Raw genomic sequence first — 23,300 nt, forward strand, 5'->3', positions numbered from 1 at the left:
ATTGATCCCCTTTGATTTATCATAAATTTTACTTATTTGAATAGCTACCCTCTGACAGTAGAGGAATACCCAGGGTGCCAAGTCAAAGATTCTCATGGCATAGAGACAGAAAGGATAACAATTGTTACATTATCATTAGGGGAAAAGATAAACCATAACTTGAAAAATACATTATGTAGAGTACCTTTTAAAATCAAGTCCAGATCCATTTTTATATCTAAATACTTAAGAAAGCACATTAACCTTTAAGAGTGAGATTTGTGGCCCATGCTTTGAAGGTCTCTCCCTGCTGACCTAAAAAGATAATTCACTAACAAAGACAAAGAGGTTTGTCTAAATATACCTCAAACTACCTTTAAAAAAAAAAAAAAGATTTTTTTTTATTACATTAAAGAACACACTAATATCCATTTACCATACAAATTGTGCCACAGCAGAAAGTAATAAATAATGTTACACTTTAGGGTTTAATCATTTTATCAAAAGCTTATAAACATGCACCAGGAAGAAGGTCAGAGCCCAATACGATCTTTCAACTAAACCTGTCACAATACCTTTTTTTGCTTCACTGATTTGCACATGTGCTACTAACAGGGGTTACACAATAAAACTATTTATACTCTCAGGAAAATTCTGAATGATGTCTTCTTACCTAATGTGAGAACTGGCAGCAAAGGGAAAGTACAGGGCTACGGGTCACGGACACTTTGATCCATCAATTAGAACATTCATTTAAACATCCCAAGGATTAATAGAGGCAGCAATTTAACATCACCTTCATAATCAAGGGCAAGGTAAAGTCTGTGATTTAAATGCTTTCAAGGTACATGGGAAGAAATGAAAACAGCTTGAACATGAGAAAAGTGGTTACTCAAATTTGGACATGCCTGTCATTTTATTCTATAAAACTGAATGGTCTCTATGATTCTATTAACAGAGATAGCAATTTCACATCACCTTCATAATCAAGGGCATCCCATCTTATATAATATTATTCCAAACGAAAACTCTATTAGCATTGCTTTCAACTTCCCCTTACTTCATGAAATTGAGTTGCAACAAGCTTTCATCAAATGCCCTTTCCTTGAATTTGGAGAACATGGATGCACCTCCCTACCCAAATACCCAAATACACTTCCAAGTATTCCAGAGGGCCCACAACAAGCCATCCACTATTCAAGAAGCAAGAACATTGTACTTTGATCTTGTCAAGGACGGGAAATACTGTAACATTATGTGTTAAAAACTTACTTGAACTTTGCTTCCACCTCTTCAGCTGCTTTCTGATATTGTTCGGTGGTGACTTTGTAGAATTCTGAGCTCTGTGGACAGAGATTGACAGTAGAGTTTTCACTACTCAAGAGGGCAAAATGTGAGTAAGACTTACAGTTACAAAATGATACATAAAATCTTTTTTTTCAGCCATTCAAGCAGTAGGACAAAGATTTCTTGCATAAGTGACATAGATACTTATAAAAGTGCACGTAAAGAAAGGTATCCATTTAAATAATAGCACATCTGCTGGTATACAAGTTGTAATTAGAGTAAACCTTCATTGTTATAATTCATCATTATTTGATCCTTGTGAGAAAATTCTTCACATATTTGCCTACTATTCCAATGTTCTACCTGGGATATTAAAGGTTCACTTCTTTTTATACAGTATTTTTGTCCTCAAGATGGATTCTTTACAGAGTAGAATGTGTTCTATTACCTTCACATGACCACAAGAGCATCAATATTTATAACAAATTAATTAGTAAGAACAGGGTATGGGTTTAGGTAATTTTTTTACCCCCTAAAAAAAATGTTTCCAGTATTACATAAATGAACACATAAGCAACATAAATCAAGCTGCAATAGGAAAGGAATGCCTTTCCTGAGGCAGAAAAATTTTAAACTATCCATTCTGGCTGGCTACGTTGAAACCTATCTTACTTCAGGGGGTGGCCTAAATGACCCCAAGAGCCTTCAGACTCAATGAAATACCCTGCAAAACCTGTCCCAGGACAAAAGAATACTACATGATACAGTGGTCTATTGTGCACCTTCAATCCCTAATCACTCAGGTTACACATACATGACTTGGGGTAGTTTATTTTTTAATAAATCATTGTTGGTTGGTGAGAAAATGAAAATGAAATCCTCTTCACACCAGTGACCCCTCTGCATTTAACAATCTGGGTTGCCCAATGACAGTCACATCCAGGTTTGTTGGATGTAGATAAAATCAATAGATATGTGATTAGACAGCAGACTCGGGGTGGCTGGAGCAATGGACAGGTCACCATTTGAGATGATGAATGGCTCTCTATCAACCCAGAGTCCCCTACGATGCTAACATTTACTATAATCTTATTTGGGCTGCGATTTATCTTTCTTGCACCTGATCAATAAAGATGAACAGAACAGTTGTAAGGATCGATTGTAATTTTTTATCATTTTCAAGCACGAAGGTGCATTTCTGACATGAAGACAATATTCATGCAGTGCTTCTGCATGTTTTAAAATCACACTGCGAATGACCAACTTCATCGGTCTATATGCCAAGAGGTTTTAATTCATCTGTAGGTCGCAAGCTACCAAAAGGCCTTTTGTCTTCTCAGATATTATAACCTTATGTCGTATCACACCTCCCTTTCAGTTTTATTTTATAAGATTTTTCTTTCCTTTAAAATACACACCGGTCACTACATGCTCTTTTGCAATGTTTGGCTTAAGCTTTTTTTGTGTGAACCCTTCTAACAAAGAGGGCAGTAAAAAGGCAGTTACTAACCTGCCACTAACACTGATGAGAAACGCCCCATACTACTATAATAAACTGTCAAGGGGGCGTTATGATACTAAAGTTTCAAAATGCTGGCAAAGCTAAACATCTTGATTAATACTTTCAATTAATTTAAACATTGAAACAGTAATGTCCAGACAGAGCCAGGACGAGGCTGACAGATTTGGTTTCTGGTTCTGCTCTGTGACCTTGAGCAAGTCCTTCAAAGTCCCCTTGGCTTTCTTTTGTAACCTGTAAAATACGGATGAAGTAGCCTTGCTTATCTCTGCCAAAGCAGTTACAGAAATCAAATGAGATTGGCACAGGAGCTGTGCCACCTATTTTTGCAGAGTAAAGTCAACATACAAATAAAATAATTTTGGAGGAAAAAGCTAATTTGGGCAAAACTAATTCTGGGTACAAAATGATCAAAGGCAAATATTAAGCTTTCTAACAAGAATGATGCACAAAAGTGACTTCTGCCATAACATAAGTTAGCAAGCTCCCCTCTGCTTTATAATGCCAAAGACAGGTAAAATTACTACTGATTTTGTCAAAGTTTCCCTAGGACGTTAAACAGACAAAAGACATGTACCTGTGCTGTCTGCAATCTTAGCTCTTAACTTCCCAAGTTAAAGTTTTAGGCTTTATTTATGTCCTGTATTTCCACCTCAGTGGCCAGATTCCCACACTGTATAAATCTTTATAATGAGGAAAAGTCCCCAGGAGGCAATGCCATATAACAACTAAGGGAATAAACACAAATATGCCCAAGATCTGTATGCAGACAGCGTTTAATTCATGTAAGTATATACTTATTCATTCAACCAAATTAGATACTTATTATCCAAATAATGTCCAACTTGGGGAAATAGATCTTGATGATCTGAAAACTTCCTGAGAAGTTTTCCATCCGATATAAGAGAAAAGAAAAAGAGTCAAATGAGAGGTCATAAATATTGAGTTAAAGTTGTGGATAGTGTTACTGGAGTACAGAAAGAGTAGAGTTTCTCTTTTGGTGGCAGAAAATATTTTTAAAAATAAACCATTAAAAAACAAAAACAAAAAGCTTGCCAATAAGCTTGCCAGCAGGAGAATGAATAAATACCAGGTATTCACACAGTGGAAATCTACACAATGATGAAAAAGAATGAATTACACATACATGTGGAGCAAACACAAGCAAGTTCTAGATATAATATTGTAGAGTGTAATTTATGTCAAGTTTGGAAGAAATGCAAAATAATCAAATAGGATTAGTAAATAGCAAATTCCACGGATTATCCCCAAGTAGCAGCAGTTTGGTGGTGGTAGCCGGGGGGTTAGGGGCAGAACACCATCAAGAAAGGAAACACAGTGGGACCTCACTGACTTGTTATGTTTCTTAAAATGAGGTGTACATAGCTAATTGTTATGCTGGTTATAAATGCCAGGAACATATACAAAAATTGTGTTCCTCTCCCCCTCCTCAAAGGAACTAATTAACAACAAATAATTTAATAATATAGCCAGAACATAAAAATAGGGGTAGAGGGATACATGCTGAACAGGTTGGCTAAGTCAAGATTTTGTATATTTTCTTGAATGCTAACCTATTGCCAAATGTCCACAAATTACTAAATAAAAGCAATTTCTGTTGTCAAATAAGTATGGACTTATAGAAAAGGGGCAAAAATGGTGGAAAGTTTGTATATACTGTCACCCCCCTTCCTTTCACGTCAATGTCTTAGATAATCCCAGCACAATCATCAAAACGAGTAAGTTAACAATGCAACATTACTAGTAACTACTATTAACTAAATTGCAGACTTTATTTTGCTACACTTTCTCTACGAATGCTCTTTTTCTATGTCAGGGCCCAATTCCAAAGGTCATTTTGCATTTAATTGTCACGGCTTCTCAGTATCCTCTTGTCTCTTAAGACCCCTTGACACTCCTGAGAAATACACCAGTTGGATATTTTGTAGAATGGCTGGCAATATGGACTTGTCCGATGTTTTCTCATTAGACTGACGTTATTATGCATCACTGGGACAAATATCATAGTGGCAATCGGCTCTTCTCCAAACTGGACCCCAAACTACTCCCAAAATTCTAGCTTCACAATTGCCTACTGATCCTGCAATGCTTCTACTCTGAACAGGTACTCACAGGTGGTAGAAATACCCTAATTGGGGTCCCTGGGTGGCTCAGTCCTTTAAGCGTCCCACTTCGGCTCAGGTCATAATTTCATGGTTTGTGAGTTTGAACCCCATGTCGGGCTCTGTACTGACAGCCTGGAGCTGCTTCAGATTCTGTGTCTCCCTCTCTCTGCCCCTCCCCTGCTTGCGCACGCGCGCTCTCTCTCTCTCTCAAAAATAAAATTAAAGTTTTTTTTTTAAAAAGGACCCTAATTTTCAGAAAGGCTGTTTGTATTATCTATGTTGTCTTGAGATGGTAGTAGGTGTGTATATGCCTCTTTTCTTATCAATTATAAATCACCGTTACTTTAATGTTATTATGGTAGCTAAGTTTGTTGTTATTTGGTCAACCCTACAGCTTGTAGTAAGTACACACATCAATTGTGTTTTTGTCTGATCCTTTAAAAAAATTTGTTTTAATGTTTATTTAGTTTTGAGGGAGAGAGAGACAGAAACTGAGCAGGGGAGGGGCAGAGAGAGGGGGAGATACAGAATCTGAACCAGGCTCTAGGATCCTACCTGTCAGCACAAAGCTCGATGCGGGGCTTGAACTCACGAACTGTGAGATCATGACCTGAGCCAAAGTCGGATGCTTAACTGACTGAGCCACCCGGGCACCCCTGATCCTTTTTTAATAGCCACATTTTGAGAACAATATGGTCTGTGCTTCAAATAAGTAATATCCACATTCCAATTTTCAAAAACGGTAGATGTTATATATGTACATATATAAAATGGCCATATATACCTGTCTAAATATACCTACCTACCTATCTATATGTGTCTATATCTCTCCCCTCCAAACTTTGTTAAAATACTTTCTTTAAAAAAAAATTGCTTTTTAATGTTTATTTATTTTTGAGAGAGAGAGAGTCAAGAGTGCATGCAGGAGAGGCAGAGAGAGAGGGAGACACAGAATCCGAAGTAGACTCCAGGCTCTCAGCTGTGAGCGCAGAGCCCGATGTGGGACTCGAACCCACAAACCGTGAGATCATGATCTGAGCTCAAGTCGGATGCTTAACCAACTAAGCCACCCAGGCGCCCCCGCTAAGATGCTTTCTAAGTCCTCACACCATATGGGGTAGGGGAAAATAATCTGGTCAGATGACCCTAAAAAAAGAACCAAAAGGAACAGGCAGAGAAGGCTGCCCATAATCTAACATGGTGGTCTTTCAACGAAAGGACCATTCATTGCTTTGAGCATGGTCATATTGTTTTTATGACTGTAAGGTCCTTTACAACCTAAAATTTAAGAAGATTTACAACCTAAAAATGTAAAAACATTTAAATTGTAATTAAATTTAAAATTTAAAAATATTTACAACCTAAAATTTAAAACTCTCTTTCATTCATATTCATTCTGTAGTTTCCTGCTCCATCAACGGAGGTAGAATAGTTGACATGATTTGTCCAGTGGAAGCATAAATTTGTAGCAAGTAAATCTTATTTAAATCAAATATTAAGTCTGTTATTTTCTTACTTTAAAACAAAATTTTCTTGTTTGACATGAGCATTAAAACAATGTTTTCTATCAAGATTTCCTTTGAGAAAGGTAGATCTTGTAAATTCAAACTAGAATAATGGTATCTTTTTGATGTTTCAGTGCTATCAAAAATCTGATAAAGGCTTGTCTTTGTCAAAGATTAAGTGAAACGAAGTTCCTAGGAGGTGACCTATCTCCAAAATAACAACATAATACTAGATATGGGAGATGTGCCTGTCCCCTATAGTAGAGGTCAAGGCACCACTGGAAACGACAGGCATTTTCGTTTTCTGTATTAAAACATTTTCCAATCTAAGGCACTAGGTACCAGTTACTAAAAACACAGGCAGCAGACTGAGCTGGAGAGACTGAATGCTCCACTGTACAAAATGTTTAATATATTTAAAACAGAATATGTTGTCCACAGCACTCTGTACTCCGGTGAGCAACGTACTTTCCTTTGGAGCCATACTGCCAATACAGCTCCTTCCTTATAAAACAGGACATGTCACGGTACCCTAACAGTTCTCTCACCTCTGTAAAACTGGGACAGTAACAAAAATGGCCTAATAAAAATCTCTGGGAGATTAAATATGATAATTCATGTAAAGTTCTTTGAACAATACCTGGGACTATATATGGTAAGCATTTTGGAATATTACCTATTACTATTACAAATCATTTGAAGAGTACAAAAAAAAAAAGTATAGAGTGTTGGGTAACTTTTTGCAAAAGCCATTTTAATAAACATTTAAATCTTTAAAACACAAATATCTTTTCTTCTGTTGGACCAATCACTGAATTTTGTTTACATGGCTCATCTGTTCTATTTTTCTGTTCTTTAAGATAAATGGGAAATGTGAAGACAATGGCTGGGCTGTACTGAGAATGTTAATGGCTATGAAAAAACTATAAATACATAGATAGTGACACTAGACCATATTTACAAAAAATAAAAAATAAACCAATAATTTTTGACCTTATCATCAATGAAATCCAATGAACCAAATTACACAGTAAAAGTACTTTTTACTGCCAGGATTCCCAGGGCCTTAATTCTTAGTATGCATTATAAATCTCCAAGATGAGAAATATTGCCCGTGATGAGCCCCAAACTGATTTCCCATGGAACCTTTTAATTCTGGAGCATCTTGAGAGAACAGAACTCCTCAAATGTTCCAGGAGAAACGCTGGGTTAAAGACAAGTTCACAACCACTATTTCAATCCTGCACTTCTCTGCGTGCAACTTTTCTCTTCCCAGAGCAACATTTTCTTACGGGTTACTCTTACAACTCATGTTCAAAGGGTAGAAATCAGCAATACTGGAAAATGATTCCAGGACTGATGGCATCCCTCTTTATGAAGTGCTAATAAAAAGGAGCAGTCTATTATCTTGAACTTTAAAAAGTTGAGATGAATTCTTTAAAAAAAACTGTTGCTGTACCTCCCTGCTGTTCCCTCAGTGCCCTGTGGCCACGTTTTTCCCTCTTTTCTGTGTATAGGGCTCTTGGTGACATGACCTTGCAAGCTTCTCTCATCAAGAAAGGGTGGAGTCTGTTTCTCCACCCCTTCAATTTGGGCGATGCCTGTGACTTGCTCTGTCCAACAGAATGACAGGAGTGACAATGGGCCAGTTGCAAACATAAGCCTCTCTCTTGGAATCCCGGCCTAGTGCCACATATGGAAGTCCAGGCTGAAGAGGGAGAGACTGTAAGTCACCCCAGCTGAAGTCGTCTTAGACCAGCCAAACCTTAGCCAACTCAGTGTAAGTGAGGGTGGTCAAATCCAGAAGAAGTGCCCAGATGGGTGATCTGCAGAATCATGAAGTAAATAAATGGTGGTTGTTTTAATCCACGAAGTTTGGGGTAGTTGGTTATACAGTAAAAGCTAACTGATTTATACCTCTGTCTGTGTTCTCACAGCACCAGGCACTTCTAGCAAAGCACTTAACGCACTTACCAACCACGTGTTTTTACATGTGGTCTCTCCAACTAGTCCATAAGATCCCTAAAGGCGAGTATTTCATCCCATTCATCAACGTCCGTAAAGCGTTCGGCAAAGTACGTGACACACAAAACTTACTGAAATAGTGTTAGAGTGACACCATTAATTGTAAGCTGCATTCCAAAGTGTACTTTTATTTACAACAGGCTGGAACAGACAGAAGTTTAAGGTAACTGAAATACTGTAACATGGAAAAGTGGAACCCTACGTTTATCGTACATCTCTTACAAACCGACCAACACTGCAGTCTGCTGTGGAAATGAAAAAAAGAAATGGCTATTGCCGGAGATTGTGTTCAATTACCGTCCCAGTACAATTAACAGTTCAAGGGACAAACAGCAGCTTGAACAGGTAAGGGGTTTATTTTTCTCATGAAATAACAAGTCCGGATGCTGGAAACCCAGAGCTGATGTAGGTGCCAAGGATTTTATCAAATGACTAGGCCCTTTTCTCTCAATTCCTCTGCAGCCATGCTTAGCATTTGCCTTTTATTCCCATAGCCTCAAGATAGCTAGTGTACCTCCAGTTATCATGCCCATGGTCTAAGGAAGGAAGAGGAGGGAAGTGAAAAAAAGGGGAGAAAGGCCCTCTCCAGAGATCTGTGCTTACATCTCTCTGGCCAGAATTATAGATCATGCACAACCCTGGCTGCAAGAATTTTTGTTTTCTCACTTCTACAGTAAGAAAGAGAAGGCAGGAGTTTGGAATTGCTATTTATTGAGCCAATTTATCATACCTGCCACAGACAGCTGAAGTGACAGCACAAAATCATGCACAAAACTGTGTGGCTGATTTTAGATGCGGGTATTCCCAGTATTTCCTTCCAGCTGCTCTTAAACTTCAAATTTGGGGTATGGGGGGATGGATTTACACATCTGGTATCCTAATGCTCAAGAACAAAGTTTTTAGACAGTATAGGAAGGAAGTGGGAATCAACAAGAGTGGGCATCATTCCCACTCTTTTGGGGCTGGCCGCGGCCCATGTGTTTGAATGTGTGACACTGCCATTTTCCATTTTCAGAAAGTTTCCCTTTAAAAGTGTATTTTTAAATGCACATGCACAGACACACATTATTGCTAGATTTGAAAAGTATCTGTTTTCAATTCTAAATTAGATCAAAAGAAAACACGCACACACAGTATTCTTGCAGTATTTTCTCAGGTTCTGAATCTCATTTCTGTTCTGTTCTAACTAATATGATCATACCTCCAGTATGTAAGAAACGAACAAAACAAAAAGGTCACAAGAAAAATTTGCTAACGAGCTTTTGTCAGTTCTTTTACCAAATGCTTCGTATGGTGATTTGGGCACAACTACCTAACACATCATACTGAAGTATAATGTAAATTCTGGTAATCTTACACTTTTTCTCAGAGGTGAGTAACACTCCTGCTCACTGTCCATTCAAAGATTATGGCAGCTCAGCAGGCATTTAGCAACAGTGAATGGGAAAAGGACCATAGTGTGAGCGGTCTAGCTTGAAGGTGTGGCTCTCCTCTTTCCAAACTGATCTATAATTACCATTAACAATTACAGGTCTCTATCCCTCCTACAACCCACCCAAATGTAAATGTTACTGTTCCTGGCTTGTTTTTTTAAACAAAGGCCTAGTGTGTACAAGTACCAATGAAAGCCTTCCTATCGACAATGTCAATGTGAGCATTCCAATGTTAAGTAGCTGGATTCAAAACAGGCTTCTATTTCTTGTTATAACACTTGCCCAGGAGCTATGTTATAATATGTAATCAGCTAGATGCAGGTAAGTACGTTTCCCCCAAGATGCGAGCTAGGCATATGAGGACCTGATTTAATCCTGCACATGCAGCATGGTTACAATTCCAGGCACAGAATCCCTGAAACAGTCATTTACTGAATGGCATCAGGTGGCCGAAAAGAGTTCATGCTTCCTCAACCTTTTTGTAGACTTACACAGAATCAAGAGACTCCCTGCAATATAACTAAATTTTTTGCATAAGAATCTTAAAAGAACTATACAATTTTTAGAAATTAAAAAAAAAAAAAAACCACGAATGGTCTCAGTTTAGTTTATCTAGTGGTTTCAGTTATTTCTCCTGATAAACCTTCCATCAGAACATCTAACGGCTGGTTTGAATTCAGCCTTCTGTGTGTTCCTGTATATCCTCAAGTCTGAAACAGGTGGGCAGAAGAGCCAATGGGAGGAACTCGATCATATTCAGTCAGAAAAGTGGCCCTTGAATAAAGTAGTTGGCATAGTAAAGACTCTTTCATTTTTGGCACTTCTTAAACCCACGGCCTTGAGTCCATTGTCTCTCTACTCTCTCCTTTTATCTCTTTCCCTCCCTCTAACCTCCTGCCCCAGAGAAAGCTGTGTAAATAAATACACTGCCTATTTAAGTAGTTTGCAAACTGCCAACACTGCTTCAGATGCATGGTGTATCAGATTCAGTATTCTGTTTCTAAGATGCACATCAAGGAATGGATTTGGTTATTCAAGCTGAGTCTCACTTTTTAACATCTAAATACGAGGACCTTATCTTTGAGAGTGATTCTATCAATAGGCCACTGTAGGCTCACCAAATGCCACAGATCCTGGCTTCTCCTTGTTCTCCAGCAGAACACCACTCCCGCCAACAACCCCTAGCTCCCTAGCTGATCCACCAGAGCCTGGGTCTCCATTAATTTGCCTGCATGTCTCCACAACCTGAAGCATTATCATCAAATCGAGTAGATGCAAAGTAGCTATCCTGAGTAGCCCCACATTTCTGCTAATAACCACTTGGGTACATATATAAGTGTATTTTAATTATGCTCAGCCTTATTTTTTTTCAAATTTATATCACTAGTGATGGACAATAAATTACTAATTTGGCAGCTTCTCACAAATCAGAAGTTCTGACCATTAAGTTCTGTGATAAAGACAAATGAAGATTTCCCTATGGAAAAAGCCTATCAGCAAATTACTCCAACATCTCTCTCTCCTAGTTAGATAAATCCCAGTTTTAAGCTAGATATATGGTCAACCAAACTAAAATTTCCGGCTTGTTTCAGGTTAGGCTGCACTGTAAGCAGAACTGTATGGGGACTTCCAGGTAGGCTGCTTAAAGACAGCTGACCTCGACTGGCAAAGAAATCTTTCCAGTCTTTTCCTCATTTTTCCAGTCTGCAAGTGTTTGAGCCCCAGCAGCCATCCTGAATACAAGCTGACCTTAAAGAGAGAAGACCCTGTGCCAGGAGGCTGGAGAGAAACAGTAGGTGCCTGGGGCTCTAACAACCTTGAAGCCAACATGCCAGCCCTGAATTGCCCACCTCTAGACTCTTATCAAATAAGAGAAAAATAAACTTGTAATTTAAGCCATTCCATCTTTATGACACACTGAGTCACAATAATCCGGAACAGACCTTCTTCCTTAAGCCTGATAGGTTTGCTTTTTGTGCACCTCAGGAATGACTTTAATAAAATCAAATGAAATGACGCACTAGGAGTAAACTTGTGTCCTTTGCAGTAATGCTTTGCTTCCACTCGTCAGAAATCTGTTTCCATCTGCCTCTCTCCTTTCCTGACAAAGGACAGGAAGAATTGAAAAATTTTAGAGCCATGGTTAACTCTAGCATCCAGTCTTACCAGTCATAAGAAACCACATTTCATGAAAACACCAGGGTCTCCTAGGCACTCTGGCAAAGGTAATGAACTGCTCTTGTACCTACGTTTTCCTTCCATCTCTACTATTTCTCATAAAAAGCAACAGAACTATTCAGAGCTGCTTCTGGCATCTCTAGTTTTATTCCAGGCACTTTCGAAACTTCACTAATTAGAGTCCCGGGTTTTTCCTTTCTTGATTTAGTTTTCTAATTAGAATAGAAATCATAGATTCATTGACAGCCTCGCCACTGCATGAGGTATATTAATTATATATGAGTTATACTGTCTCATGCCTCAGTTTCTTCATCTGGGCAATTTAAATAAACTGTACCAAACATTCACTTGGCATTCTAAGTTTCCTTCACCTGCTCATTTCTTCATTCTACAGATACTGGAGGTCTGAAGGTCTGTGCCAGACCCTAGGCCAGGAACTTGGAATAAAATGGAGAGAAAACAGAGGCTTGGCCCTACTTCTACAGAGCTCATGGCATACAGGGGGAGACAGACACAAATTCAAAAACCACACAAATTATAATGAACAAAGAGTTACAGTGCCACAGGATCACTATACAGAATTTTGTATTTCTAGGAAGTAGTTTGTCTAATGAGTCTCTAAAGCCCTATATTTTCTATATTTCATATTCAGCTCTTAAGTTACTTATGCTTTTATTTCCTTTCAATTTCTCTAGCTGTTTCTGTCATATAAGTCAAGCTTCATAGCAGAATCCTCTCCAACTGTAAACCTCTCTTCTAATCCTGTTAGAAATAAGGGGGATCTACTTGAACTCATATGGATGGAAAGAGGTCCAAGTAGTAAGAAAAACAGAAAGATGTAAAATCATGAAGAGTATATTTTCTAAACTGTTGGGTCCGCGTGCACATACACGTACACCCTGAAATACCCTGTAAGCAATAGTTGTCATCCCTGGAAAAGGGACATGAGGAAGAAATACTTTCCTTTTTTTTTTTTTTATAGCCGCCTGTGACAATTTAAGTTTTTTACCATGGGATCGTATTATTTTTTAAAAGAAAATTAACCATGCTGCAATTTCTTTAAAAAAAATTTTTTTAACGTTTATTTATTTTTGAGACAGAGAGAGACAGAGCATGAACAGGGGAGGGGCAGAGAGAGAGGGAGACACAGAATCCGAAACAGGCTCCAAGCTGTCAGCACAGAGCCCAATGCGGGGCTCGAACTCACGAACTGTGTGAGATCATGACCTGAGCTGAAGTCGGACGCTTAAGCGACCGAGCCACCCAGGCGCCCCCATGCTGCAATTTCTAACAGGCATTACACCTATATTTGTATCATGCCAGAAAAGTAACTTATCTAGATATTATTGGGCAAGTGGCTCCCCGACCCCTTCCTGCCCACAGCTCCCTTTTACCATGCTTACAGTAAGACTTCTCATTTACCCGAAGTATAAGGTATGAACTTTTCTATTATCCTTTTCTATAATAATGTCGATAAAAGGTCTTCAGTCGTTATATTGCTTGTAGCTCTTCTGAGATAAAACCACCCGCCCCTCCTACACTCACCGTTTAGACTTCTACATTATACACCTGACACCTTTCTACTTTTGACATGCTTGTGTGTCTCACTGTTCCCTCAACAACGGTGAGACAAAGCAATTTCACAGTTATCACAAGGGTTATCATGAGAATTTACCATGATATCTTGCAAGACCTATACAGAACCTTTTAAATGACTGCACAGGAATCTAGTTCTCTTGAGGACTGTGTAACATGACACCGTCAATTCTCAAGGTTATAAGTCTTGTGAAGGGCTCATTGGGGTGACGCTACATGCACATTTAACAGCACCCCCACCGGATGGCTCCACACAGAAGGCGTCACTTTTCTATTGCCAACACATCTCAGGCCTGCACTCCATTTTACCCTAACTGGTCTCATTATCGTCTCCCATAGAAGGGAACTCTAACTCTCTTATACTTGCTCAGCACATGCACTGGTGCCCACACATGCTCAGTGTCCTCTTGAAAACCATGGGCCAAAAAGAAAGCTGGAAACGATAATCCTTACAGTAAAGAAGGAGGCAAACATTAGCTTCTTCATCATCAACTCTGCTGAGTTCTTCATTTGTTCACAATTTTATACTAATAATCTGAAGAATCTATAACACAAGCTCCCCTTGACCATTACTGGCTGTCCCATTTACCTTCAAGTCTTCAGGTCTAGCCCTTAGGCCAACCTGAGATTCAGGCATTTAAAAGGGCCACACCCACAGGGGTGACCCCTTGTATGGGAGGGTGAGGGCCTCTTTAAAGGCTTACGGGGAGAAAAACCTAAACTAACCCATTACAGGAAACACAGGTAGTTGCTTTCAGTTTTATAGCCTTTCAGCCTCCAAGAGCCCCTTTTGACACTGAAAATGCCTTGAGCGGAGGTAAACTGTCATCCACCCCTGCTCCTCAAACCTGTAAGGTCCATCCTACTGACAGCAAATATGATTCTACTAATCACATAAATACAGAACAGAAAACACAAATGTTAAAGACTCTCACAGAGATTAGAAGACCTTCTGAGATTATTTCCTTGGAATCCAGATTGAGAAACTCTAAACTAATCCATTTACTGCCCTGTAGCTTATAATAAGGTGATTTCCTCAGAGGGCCTCCTAACCAAACAGGTAGGGAAAGACTAATGCTTCCCAAGGCAGAAGAGAATTGTGTAGAGTAAAAACTGCATCCCCGGGAGGAAGGAGAAGTGTCAGGGGAAAAAAAGGGGTCCTGACAGCAGGTTGGAGAGGTCAACACAGAGCCTGTCTTCTTCCTACTTTTGCCTAGAACCAGAATTTTTAAACTATGGTGGAGGCCAACACCAATAACTCATTCGTATCCAAAAAATCTATCCAAGAAAAACTTTCGTGAAAATTGAGCAAACCTTTGAGCTTGCTTTCACAGACACGACACTTGGTTTTGTTGGAGAAATGAATAAAGTACCGTGCCAAAGATGGCCGACTGGACCACAACAAGCTCTGGTCTCTAGCTTGGAGACCCGTCTTCCGGGTTCTTCTTGCCCTGTTTGCTGCGCGCCCGAAAACCCCCACAGATATGGAAGCTGACAACTATAAATTACCCTCCCCACTTGCATTCGGCGCTCAGATCTTTGGAGAAACGGTCTCCTCTGAGCCCGCTGGTGTTAAATAAATCTCCGACCCACCGAGGTCTCCGAGTGCCGCCTGGCTTTTCCGCCAGCGTTCCAGCCTGGTTCCGTAACAGTTTCTCTGCTTCTCTGGCACCAGCTAAGCGGCAACCGAAAAGTGAATCAAGCATTTGTTCAGAGGTCATACCTTTCCAACACTACGTGAAAAGGAGCAGCTCACATAAAAGGGAGAGGGCCACAGACAAGCTCTGAATCCCAGACTGAGCACATCTCTTCACGTGAGTAAGCTAGGATTCTGGCGGACCTCAGCACCATTAGGACTAAAACCCTTAACGAGGGTGCCCCCGAGATGCAGATATGGCAAAGCACTCCAAAGCTTAAAAGACAGTTTCATCAATCTGCTTAGAAAGCTATTTGTCACCTTGAGATTTACTCATTAAGGAGCTAGGGTGCTCACCCTCTAATGCATACATTTCACACCCATGTTCAGTAGTCTTGGTGAGATGCGGGTAAGGGGTATGGAACTATCATCCACGGCAGTTTCTCATTAGAGCATCTACTTTTGTCCCTGGCATTCTATACGATCAGAGGGTTAGAGAAAAACTATGCAAAACCCAACCAAAGCCAACATTTTAGAAATAACTTTATTATTTTCTAAGTAAACTTTTCACCTGAAAGAAAATGCCATTTTTCAAAATCTCCAGGTTAAAAAAAAGAAAGGTCCAGAGTACAAGTATTTGCCACATCCATTTCCCTAGAAGTAGCATTCAATAGGTTACAGGAAAATTTGTCAAAGATTGGTAAAATCATTTCCCTTTATCCTTATCAAATCGGCTGGGTTTTTTGTTTGCTTTTTGTTGTTTATACAGATGGATGACATTGATGAGTATATGAAGAAGTGGGCTCCCCTCTTAATTTGCTAATGGAAGTATAAACTGGTACAATTTAGAGCAACAGGTCTCAAATGACTTTGACTCAGCTTCATTTCTACAAATATCTGAAAAAATCATGGGTGTGTATAAAAATTTAGCTAAAGTATTTTTCATCATAGAGTTTACAACACGGGAAAATGAAAAGCAACTTAAACATTCAAGCACAGAGGGCAGCTAAAGTAAGTAAGAGATCACCCAAACAATGGAAGGATAGAGTTGTTTCAGCCTGCTTCACTCCTGAAGATGGAAAATGAGAGAAGAAATATTTAAGTTCCTTTCGTGATTATACTGAAGAGTAAGGACAGTTTTACAATTTCTTACCATGTTCCCAGACAGTATCAGCTCTCCTCCAGAGGAGAAGAAATAAAAACAAATAGCTGGCATTTTCACAAGCTACGAAGTACGTATCCATCCAAGACGCCAATACAGATGAGACAGTAGAGATTAATTTTAAAAGAGGGGGGAAGCCAATTTTAAATTACAAAGGTCAAAACCCTATTTATTCGTGGTGTCTGTGAAATTCTTCTCCTGTTTGCTAAGTGGGTGAAATGTCCATTTTTTATTCACTCAAATATTTACTGACAAACATCTCCTAAGAGCAAAGTGCTAGAAGCTGAGGAAAATATTTTTCTTTCTTCCTCCTCCTCCTTCTTCTTCTTCCTTTTTTTTTTTTTTTTTTTTTTTAAAGGTAGTTATGTGAGGGGTGCCTGGGTGGCTCAGTTGGTTAAGTGTCCTACTTTGGCGCAGGTCATGATCTCACGGTTCATGAGCTCAAGCCCCACATCAGGCTCGGTGCTAACAGCTCAGAGCCTGGAGCCTGTTTCAGATTCAGTGTCTCCCTCCCTGTCTCTCCCTGCCCCTTCCCCACTCATACTCTGTCTCTTTCTCTCTCATGAACAAACATTAAAAAAATTTTTTTTTAAAGGTAGTTATGTGATTCCAATGTTTATAACCTACAGGAATGTGATATTCATATGAAGAAGTCCTGAAAAGAGCAGAGGGTCTGGGAATCCCATCTCTACAACTGTCACAATCCCATCAGACCAACACCTGAAACTGCCGGAAAGCTGGTGGAGACCTGCCCGCCACCCCCTGCCCCCGCAAAAGGCAAATACGGTGAGGAAGCAATCATTTATCTCAATGGATTCTATGATAAAAACCAGCTAAAGAATCAGCAAAGTCAGAGGCTGTGCCTTCATTTTACCTACGAGTAGTATGCTTAACCAAAGTTACACGCTTGTTGGATATCCCATAGGTAGTATGCGCTATAACCAAATCAGCCCAGGTCTGATGCTCTAAGTACAGGGCTGTAACTTAGGTCTTGAGATTTAAAAATAATACAGCCTCTTCAACACAAAGCAGTAGATGGTATCCTATAAATACTTGACAGATTTACGATTTTTTTTGCCCATAGAAGGTATTATATTTATTTAACAGTCATGTAAGAATGAACTGCAATACCCAAGCAAAATAAGATCCAGTGCAGGTGAAACACCTATCTCAAGTTTTAATTGCCTTTCATCGATTTTGAGCCCCAACTCAGTTGTTAATAACAGTGGCATGGTTCTCTCAAGTGCTAGAACGCATATAAAGCTTCTCAGGTGAACAGAAAACTCAAGACTTAATTTTAAGGGTTAAAACTCTAGGCTATGAAACGGAGAAAGATTTCGAAAGTGGCAAAGGGATCACCTATCCATTTCAAAGACATGTTTATCTTTTTGTATTTCAAAGGAAAGGCCTTTTGAAAGATCTGGCACAGAAATATGCATGTGAATAGAAGCACATTGAAAAATCTTAGCTTTCAGGTATAATGGCTCTCCCTCAGAAAGCACTGTGCAAGATTCCTCCATCTGGAAGGCAAAGGCGCATTTCACATGCTGCTGAGTACACAAGGGCCCTGCAGTGTGGCTTCTGTCCAGCTTTTATCTGATGACTCATTAACATTTCCCTTCATTACAGGCCTAAATCCTACTACTACTTAAAAGTTTCACTCCCCAACTGCAGAAATGCATTCATTCGTGTGGTACTGAAACATGCCAGAATGTTAAAAAAGAAAAGAAAAGGAAAAAAGAAAAGAAAAGAAAAGAAAAGAAAAGAAAAGAAAAGAAAAGAAGGAAAAAAAAAAAAGCAAGCGGTACAGGGGGAGGTGGGGGATGAGGGGGGCGGAGAAGAAAAGATAATTATGGAAGACCCAGTAAGCAAATTTGATAAGTCTTCTTCTAGAAATATTCATGAAAATCTGTTCTTGAAAACTGCTAGTATTTAGTAGCCAATCTTTTCCACATGCTTTTACTGAGAAATGTTCTTAGAAAGATCACAGAGAGGGGTGATAACAAAATGCGTGTCATCAAATGATCTTTTGGTCTGGCATGGAGTCTCTCTCGCACATCCTCTGTGTGGATTGCGGCTTCTTCCAGGGCCTATCCTATTCACTCCGTCTTAATCACACTGTGCCTTCTGCCTAGTGCAAGTCCTTCCAAACACCGCAAGCAAGAATGCAGCCATCCACCAGGGACAAAGCATACTGTATTCCGTTAGTTTCCACAAAGGCGGACCCTGGGGATTTAGAGTTGAGGTCTACAAAAGCACTTTAAAGAAGAACGTACTCACCCATAGGAAAGAGTTTCTTGTGAAACCCCTGTGGTCTGAACACATCTCACGGGAAAGAGACTGGTTCTTTACTTCTGACAAAAGGTCTTTATTAAAAAGACAAATGTGAAATATAAATGTAATCTGGGGTAAGTAATGTGAATGGGGCCCTGAAATCATTGCTCTTTTTGGCCCACATTCACAGAAATCACACAGCAAAGAAAGTCTGTAATAAGCTGGCTCCGCTGGCATCATGAGTGTGGCCTAAATGTAACTAAATCCCTCAGCAGCCAGATGTAAACGGCTATGTCCTATAGGCTTATTCTCTGCCTGCTGAAAGCCCTCTCTTCCAACTAGAGGACAAGTTATTAAGAACCCGGTTGTCATCTTAGATTGGATAGATCATTTGTTTCCCTGGATTCTTTTTCTCATCATTTACTCATTACACGCCTCCTCCTGATGTAAGGAGACATTTATTAGCTTCTGCATTTATTGCATTGGCAAACAGAAACATTCTGCTGCATTTCCTGGGGGGTTCACTCATTTATCTATTGGATAAGAGACTGAAGTTTTCTACAGGGCAGAAAAATTAAAATATCAGTCAGGTTGACAGCTAGGAAAATGAGGGTCTCTCTGCAATAAGCAGCTTTCTTGAGCTTTGGGTTTAGTGAGGAACGGCCATGTTATTTCTCCAAACTACTGCTTCATATGGAACTAAAACTGTGGGCCACTGGCTAGCAAACTAATACTCTGAATGAATGATACACATGGTACCCAGTAAAGTATCTGAGATGCAAAGCTAATTGGTATTTTAAACAGAAAATGTGCAAAATGCTTTCAAAGATCCATTTCCATAAGGAGCTAGGGAGCGAGCACTTCTCAAACCAATGAAACTAGAGCAAAAATCACAGGACTTAAAGCTGTAAGGGACCTTTCAAGGTATGGAATCCTATCCCAAGAATCTTCTTTATGGCATCCATCCCTGACAAGTGATCGTTCTCATTCTGCCTGAAACACTGGTGGTGTGAGGGAGACTGTCATACCCCACAAGGCAGCTTATGTTAGAGCTGAAGACCTCTGGTTGACAGGAGGCCACCTCCTAAAGGTGGCCTGAATGAATGCGTGTGACCTTGGGCAAGTCATTTGACCTCTCCTGGCCTCGGGGTCCTTGCTTCAAAAATTAGGTTACCCTTATGTTGTAAGAACCAGAGGTGAGGAGGGGAAGTCATTTAGAGACGCAACTGCTGCATCCCAGCCAAGACTATTGAATTCAGCAGGTCATGGGATACCACGCTGTCCTGGGAGACAGTGTCCCAGCATAAGCAGAGCCACCAGGCTGGTGTCTAACTGTGCTGAGTCCTGGCCATTTCAACCAGGACATGGGAGCTCATTTAGGGTACAGCTGTCTTCAACTCTTTGTCAATTCCTTCTTCAATTCTTGTTGCCTTCTTCCTTTTTGGCTTCACTTCCCCTGAACCAACTTGGTTATACACCTTTCATTCTTGACAAAAAGCAGAAACCACAACACAATGGAAAGTTCTGTTGAGGCCGGCGATCACTAACACAACCCCGCAAGCAGCCGGTCTATGCCAACCGTGCTCTGATCTTCCTGCTTCTCTGGTAACAACTTTCTGGGGTTTAGCTCTCCACTGAACAAAGCATGAATGGTCTAGTATTGTGCCAGCACTGATTATACACAAAAAATTGATTTTTAGGGTTTTTCCCAGTTAAGGGTTTGCGTATTAGAGAATACCAACCTTTCTTACACAGTATAGCTCAAAATATTGCTCAAGTCCCACCGAATCATTTTGGGGATAAGAAAGAGTAGAAATGCTAGTAAGAATATTAACTTCATAAATCAGTAACATCTTTTAGCCAGGTGTTCATATAGCCATTTTTCCTACACGGCTCTTAAATCCAATGAGAAGAGCAGCCTGGGTAACTACACTGCTCTGCGTGCTACTGCAGCACTGATGAGCAGCTCCACTCGTGCCGCACAGCCTCAGTTTACCGGCTGGAAGAGATTCCCACTCATGACTATGAAAGCCTTAGCTACAGTCCGTGAACTCCCTGGAAGGAAGTGATGCAGCATGTACTTGATGATAACTTCATTAAAAGCCCCCTTACATGTTCAACCATGGCTTAGAAGCCTGTGGAACACGGCAGTACATAACGCTGCAAAGATTCGTGTCCTTCCTCCCAAAAGAGTTAACGTCAACATAAAGCTAGAGGATACTTCATTAAAATGACAAAATTACACCTGCGCGATAATGACCTAGCTTCTAGAGTCTCCCCCACTTGTGGTATCTTTCATATGATCAGCTTGGATAAAAAAGCAACAGAGGTTCTTTAGGGGGGTTCACAGTTTAATGAGACGTCCATATGCCATTACGTGACACAGGATGATTAAGATTTTTCAATTTAGTTTCAGCATTTATTTTATCCAAGTAAGAGTATTCCTGAAGAAGTCCTTAACTCCTAAATTCCTTACAAAAACACTAATTCAAAGGGATACATGCACTCCTATGTTTCCTACATTATTATTTACAATAGTCAAGATATGAAAGTAACCCAAGTGTCCGTCGACTGATGAATAGATAAAGAAGATGTGGTATATATACAAGTGGAATATTACTAAGCCAAAAAAAGAAAGAAATCTTGCCATTTGCCACGACGTGGATGGAACTAGAGAGTATTATGCTAACTGAAATAAGTCAGTCAGAGAAAGACAAATACCGTATGATTTCACCCATATGTGGAATTTAAGAAACAAACGAACAAAGGACAAAAAAAAAGGACAAACCAAAAAACAGACTCTTAACTATAGAGAACAAATTGATAGTTACCAGAGGGGAGGTGGATGGGGTATGGGTGAAACAGGGGATAAGATTAAAGAGTACACTTAGCCTGATGAGCACTGAGTAATGTATGGAACTGTTGATTCACTATACTGTAGACCTGAAACTAATACAACACTATGTTAACTACACTGGAATGAAAACAAAATCAAATAAAACTAAATTCTTCCAAATGCTTCACTATATGTAAGGAACTATAGGAGGAACACAAAAATCAACACCACACCATCTCTGTCCTCAACTAACCAATCTGCCAGAGAGTTTATATATGTTAATATTTAATATTCACTGATAAAATCCTATGTGCCAGGCACTATAGTGTGCTTTACATGGTTATCTGATTTAAACCATACAACACTACCATCAGGTTGGTATTATTATTTCTGTTTTCCAGAGGTGGAAACTGAGGCCCAAAGAAGTTGAATAGTTAACAGATTGTTTGAGCTTGTCAGTGGCACTACCAGAAAAGAATCCAAGCCCGCTGGCTCCAGAGATGATATTCTTAACAGCTCTGCTATAGTGATTTCTAAATAGCCGTATAAAAACTTAAATGCCTTATGTAAAGAAATCACATCTGGGGGCGCCTGGGTGGCGCAGTCGGTTAAGCGTCCGACTTCAGCCAGGTCACGATCTCGCGGTCCAGGAGTTCGAGCCCCGCGTCGGGCTCTGGGCTGACGGCTCAGAGCCTGGAGCCTGTTTCCGATTCTGTGTCTCCCTCTCTCTCTGCCCCTCCCCCGTTCATGCTCTGTCTCTCTCTGTCCCAAAAATAAATAAACGTTGAAAAAAAAAAAAAAAAAAGAAATCACATCTGTACAGAAGGATCAGGAGGCTTCACGTAGAAGGTAGCAGGTAGCCTCTAATTAAATCCTATTCCTTGCCTCAATCTATTATTAGATATTTAATTTATTATATTAAAAAATTATGTATTTCACTTAGCTTTAAAAAGGGAGGAAGGGTGATAAATCAATTGTAATTACAAACAAAAGCAGATACAGGTGCTAAGAGGCTGTGATGATTTTATGGATATCCAAACACTTGTTTTTAAATCTCTACACCACAAACTGAAGCCAAAAAACAAAACAAAACAAAACACACACACACACACACACACACACACACAAATAATCAGAGGGAAACTGGTTAACAAGTCAATGAACATGCGCTTTCTCTGACATAGCAATTATAAAGGTCAAAACTTATTTTCACTCTATACAAATTAAACTAAAATGAACTGCTAAACTGTATATTACAAGGCCTTGAATTAAATTTTGACTAGTCAGACTTTTCTAATAGAAAATGCTCTTAATAATCTTTTGCTCTTTTCTAGTCCAAATTCGCATTCCCTCCATGATGATAGAGAACCACTTCCCTGTACAAATCAGCACAAGTCTTACACTATCCCACACCATCCAAAATAGTCCTGCATCAACAAGTCCCAGTGGAAGACTCCCTATGCCAGACTTTGTCCTCTCCAAAGAGTTAACCACCAATTCAGGCCTCAAGGCTTGGTTCATGGTCCTCCCTCCTTCTGGGTCTCTAAGGGAGCTCCTCCTGTCTAGTGGCTCTAAAATTTTCCCCAGTTCAGTTGACAAATTTATATATCCAGCTCATATCTTGCCTCTGACGACATGCTCATCGGTCCAAATATTTTGCTGACATCTCAACTGGCTATCACCGAGACACCTCAAAATTAAATGGATAAAAACACAATTGCTGGTTTGTGCCCCACAGACATTT

At 39.7% G+C, this 23,300-nt stretch overlaps 1 protein-coding gene and 1 long non-coding RNA gene across 6 annotated transcripts in view; one reads left to right on the plus strand and one right to left on the minus strand.

Annotated features, from left to right (window-relative positions):
* CHCHD3 (coiled-coil-helix-coiled-coil-helix domain containing 3) overlaps positions 1–23,300 on the minus strand; it is a 281,233-nt gene that overhangs the window by 53,966 nt on the left and 203,967 nt on the right. For all 5 annotated transcript variants that reach the window (XM_023250578.2, XM_023250579.2, XM_019825818.3 and 2 more), the window contains one exon: positions 1,252–1,322. In XM_023250578.2, the coding sequence (XP_023106346.1) occupies positions 1,252–1,322 (71 nt within the window). The remainder of the gene's footprint in view (positions 1–1,251; positions 1,323–23,300) is intronic.
* LOC123384037 lies at positions 15,330–17,748 on the plus strand. Its single transcript, XR_006594588.1, has 3 exons — positions 15,330–15,462; positions 16,054–16,196; positions 17,076–17,748. It is a non-coding gene; the product is annotated as an uncharacterized LOC123384037 (long non-coding RNA).

The sequence above is a fragment of the Felis catus genome, chromosome A2, assembly GCF_018350175.1.
Source record: "Felis catus isolate Fca126 chromosome A2, F.catus_Fca126_mat1.0, whole genome shotgun sequence".
Lineage (NCBI taxonomy): Eukaryota > Metazoa > Chordata > Mammalia > Carnivora > Felidae > Felis > Felis catus.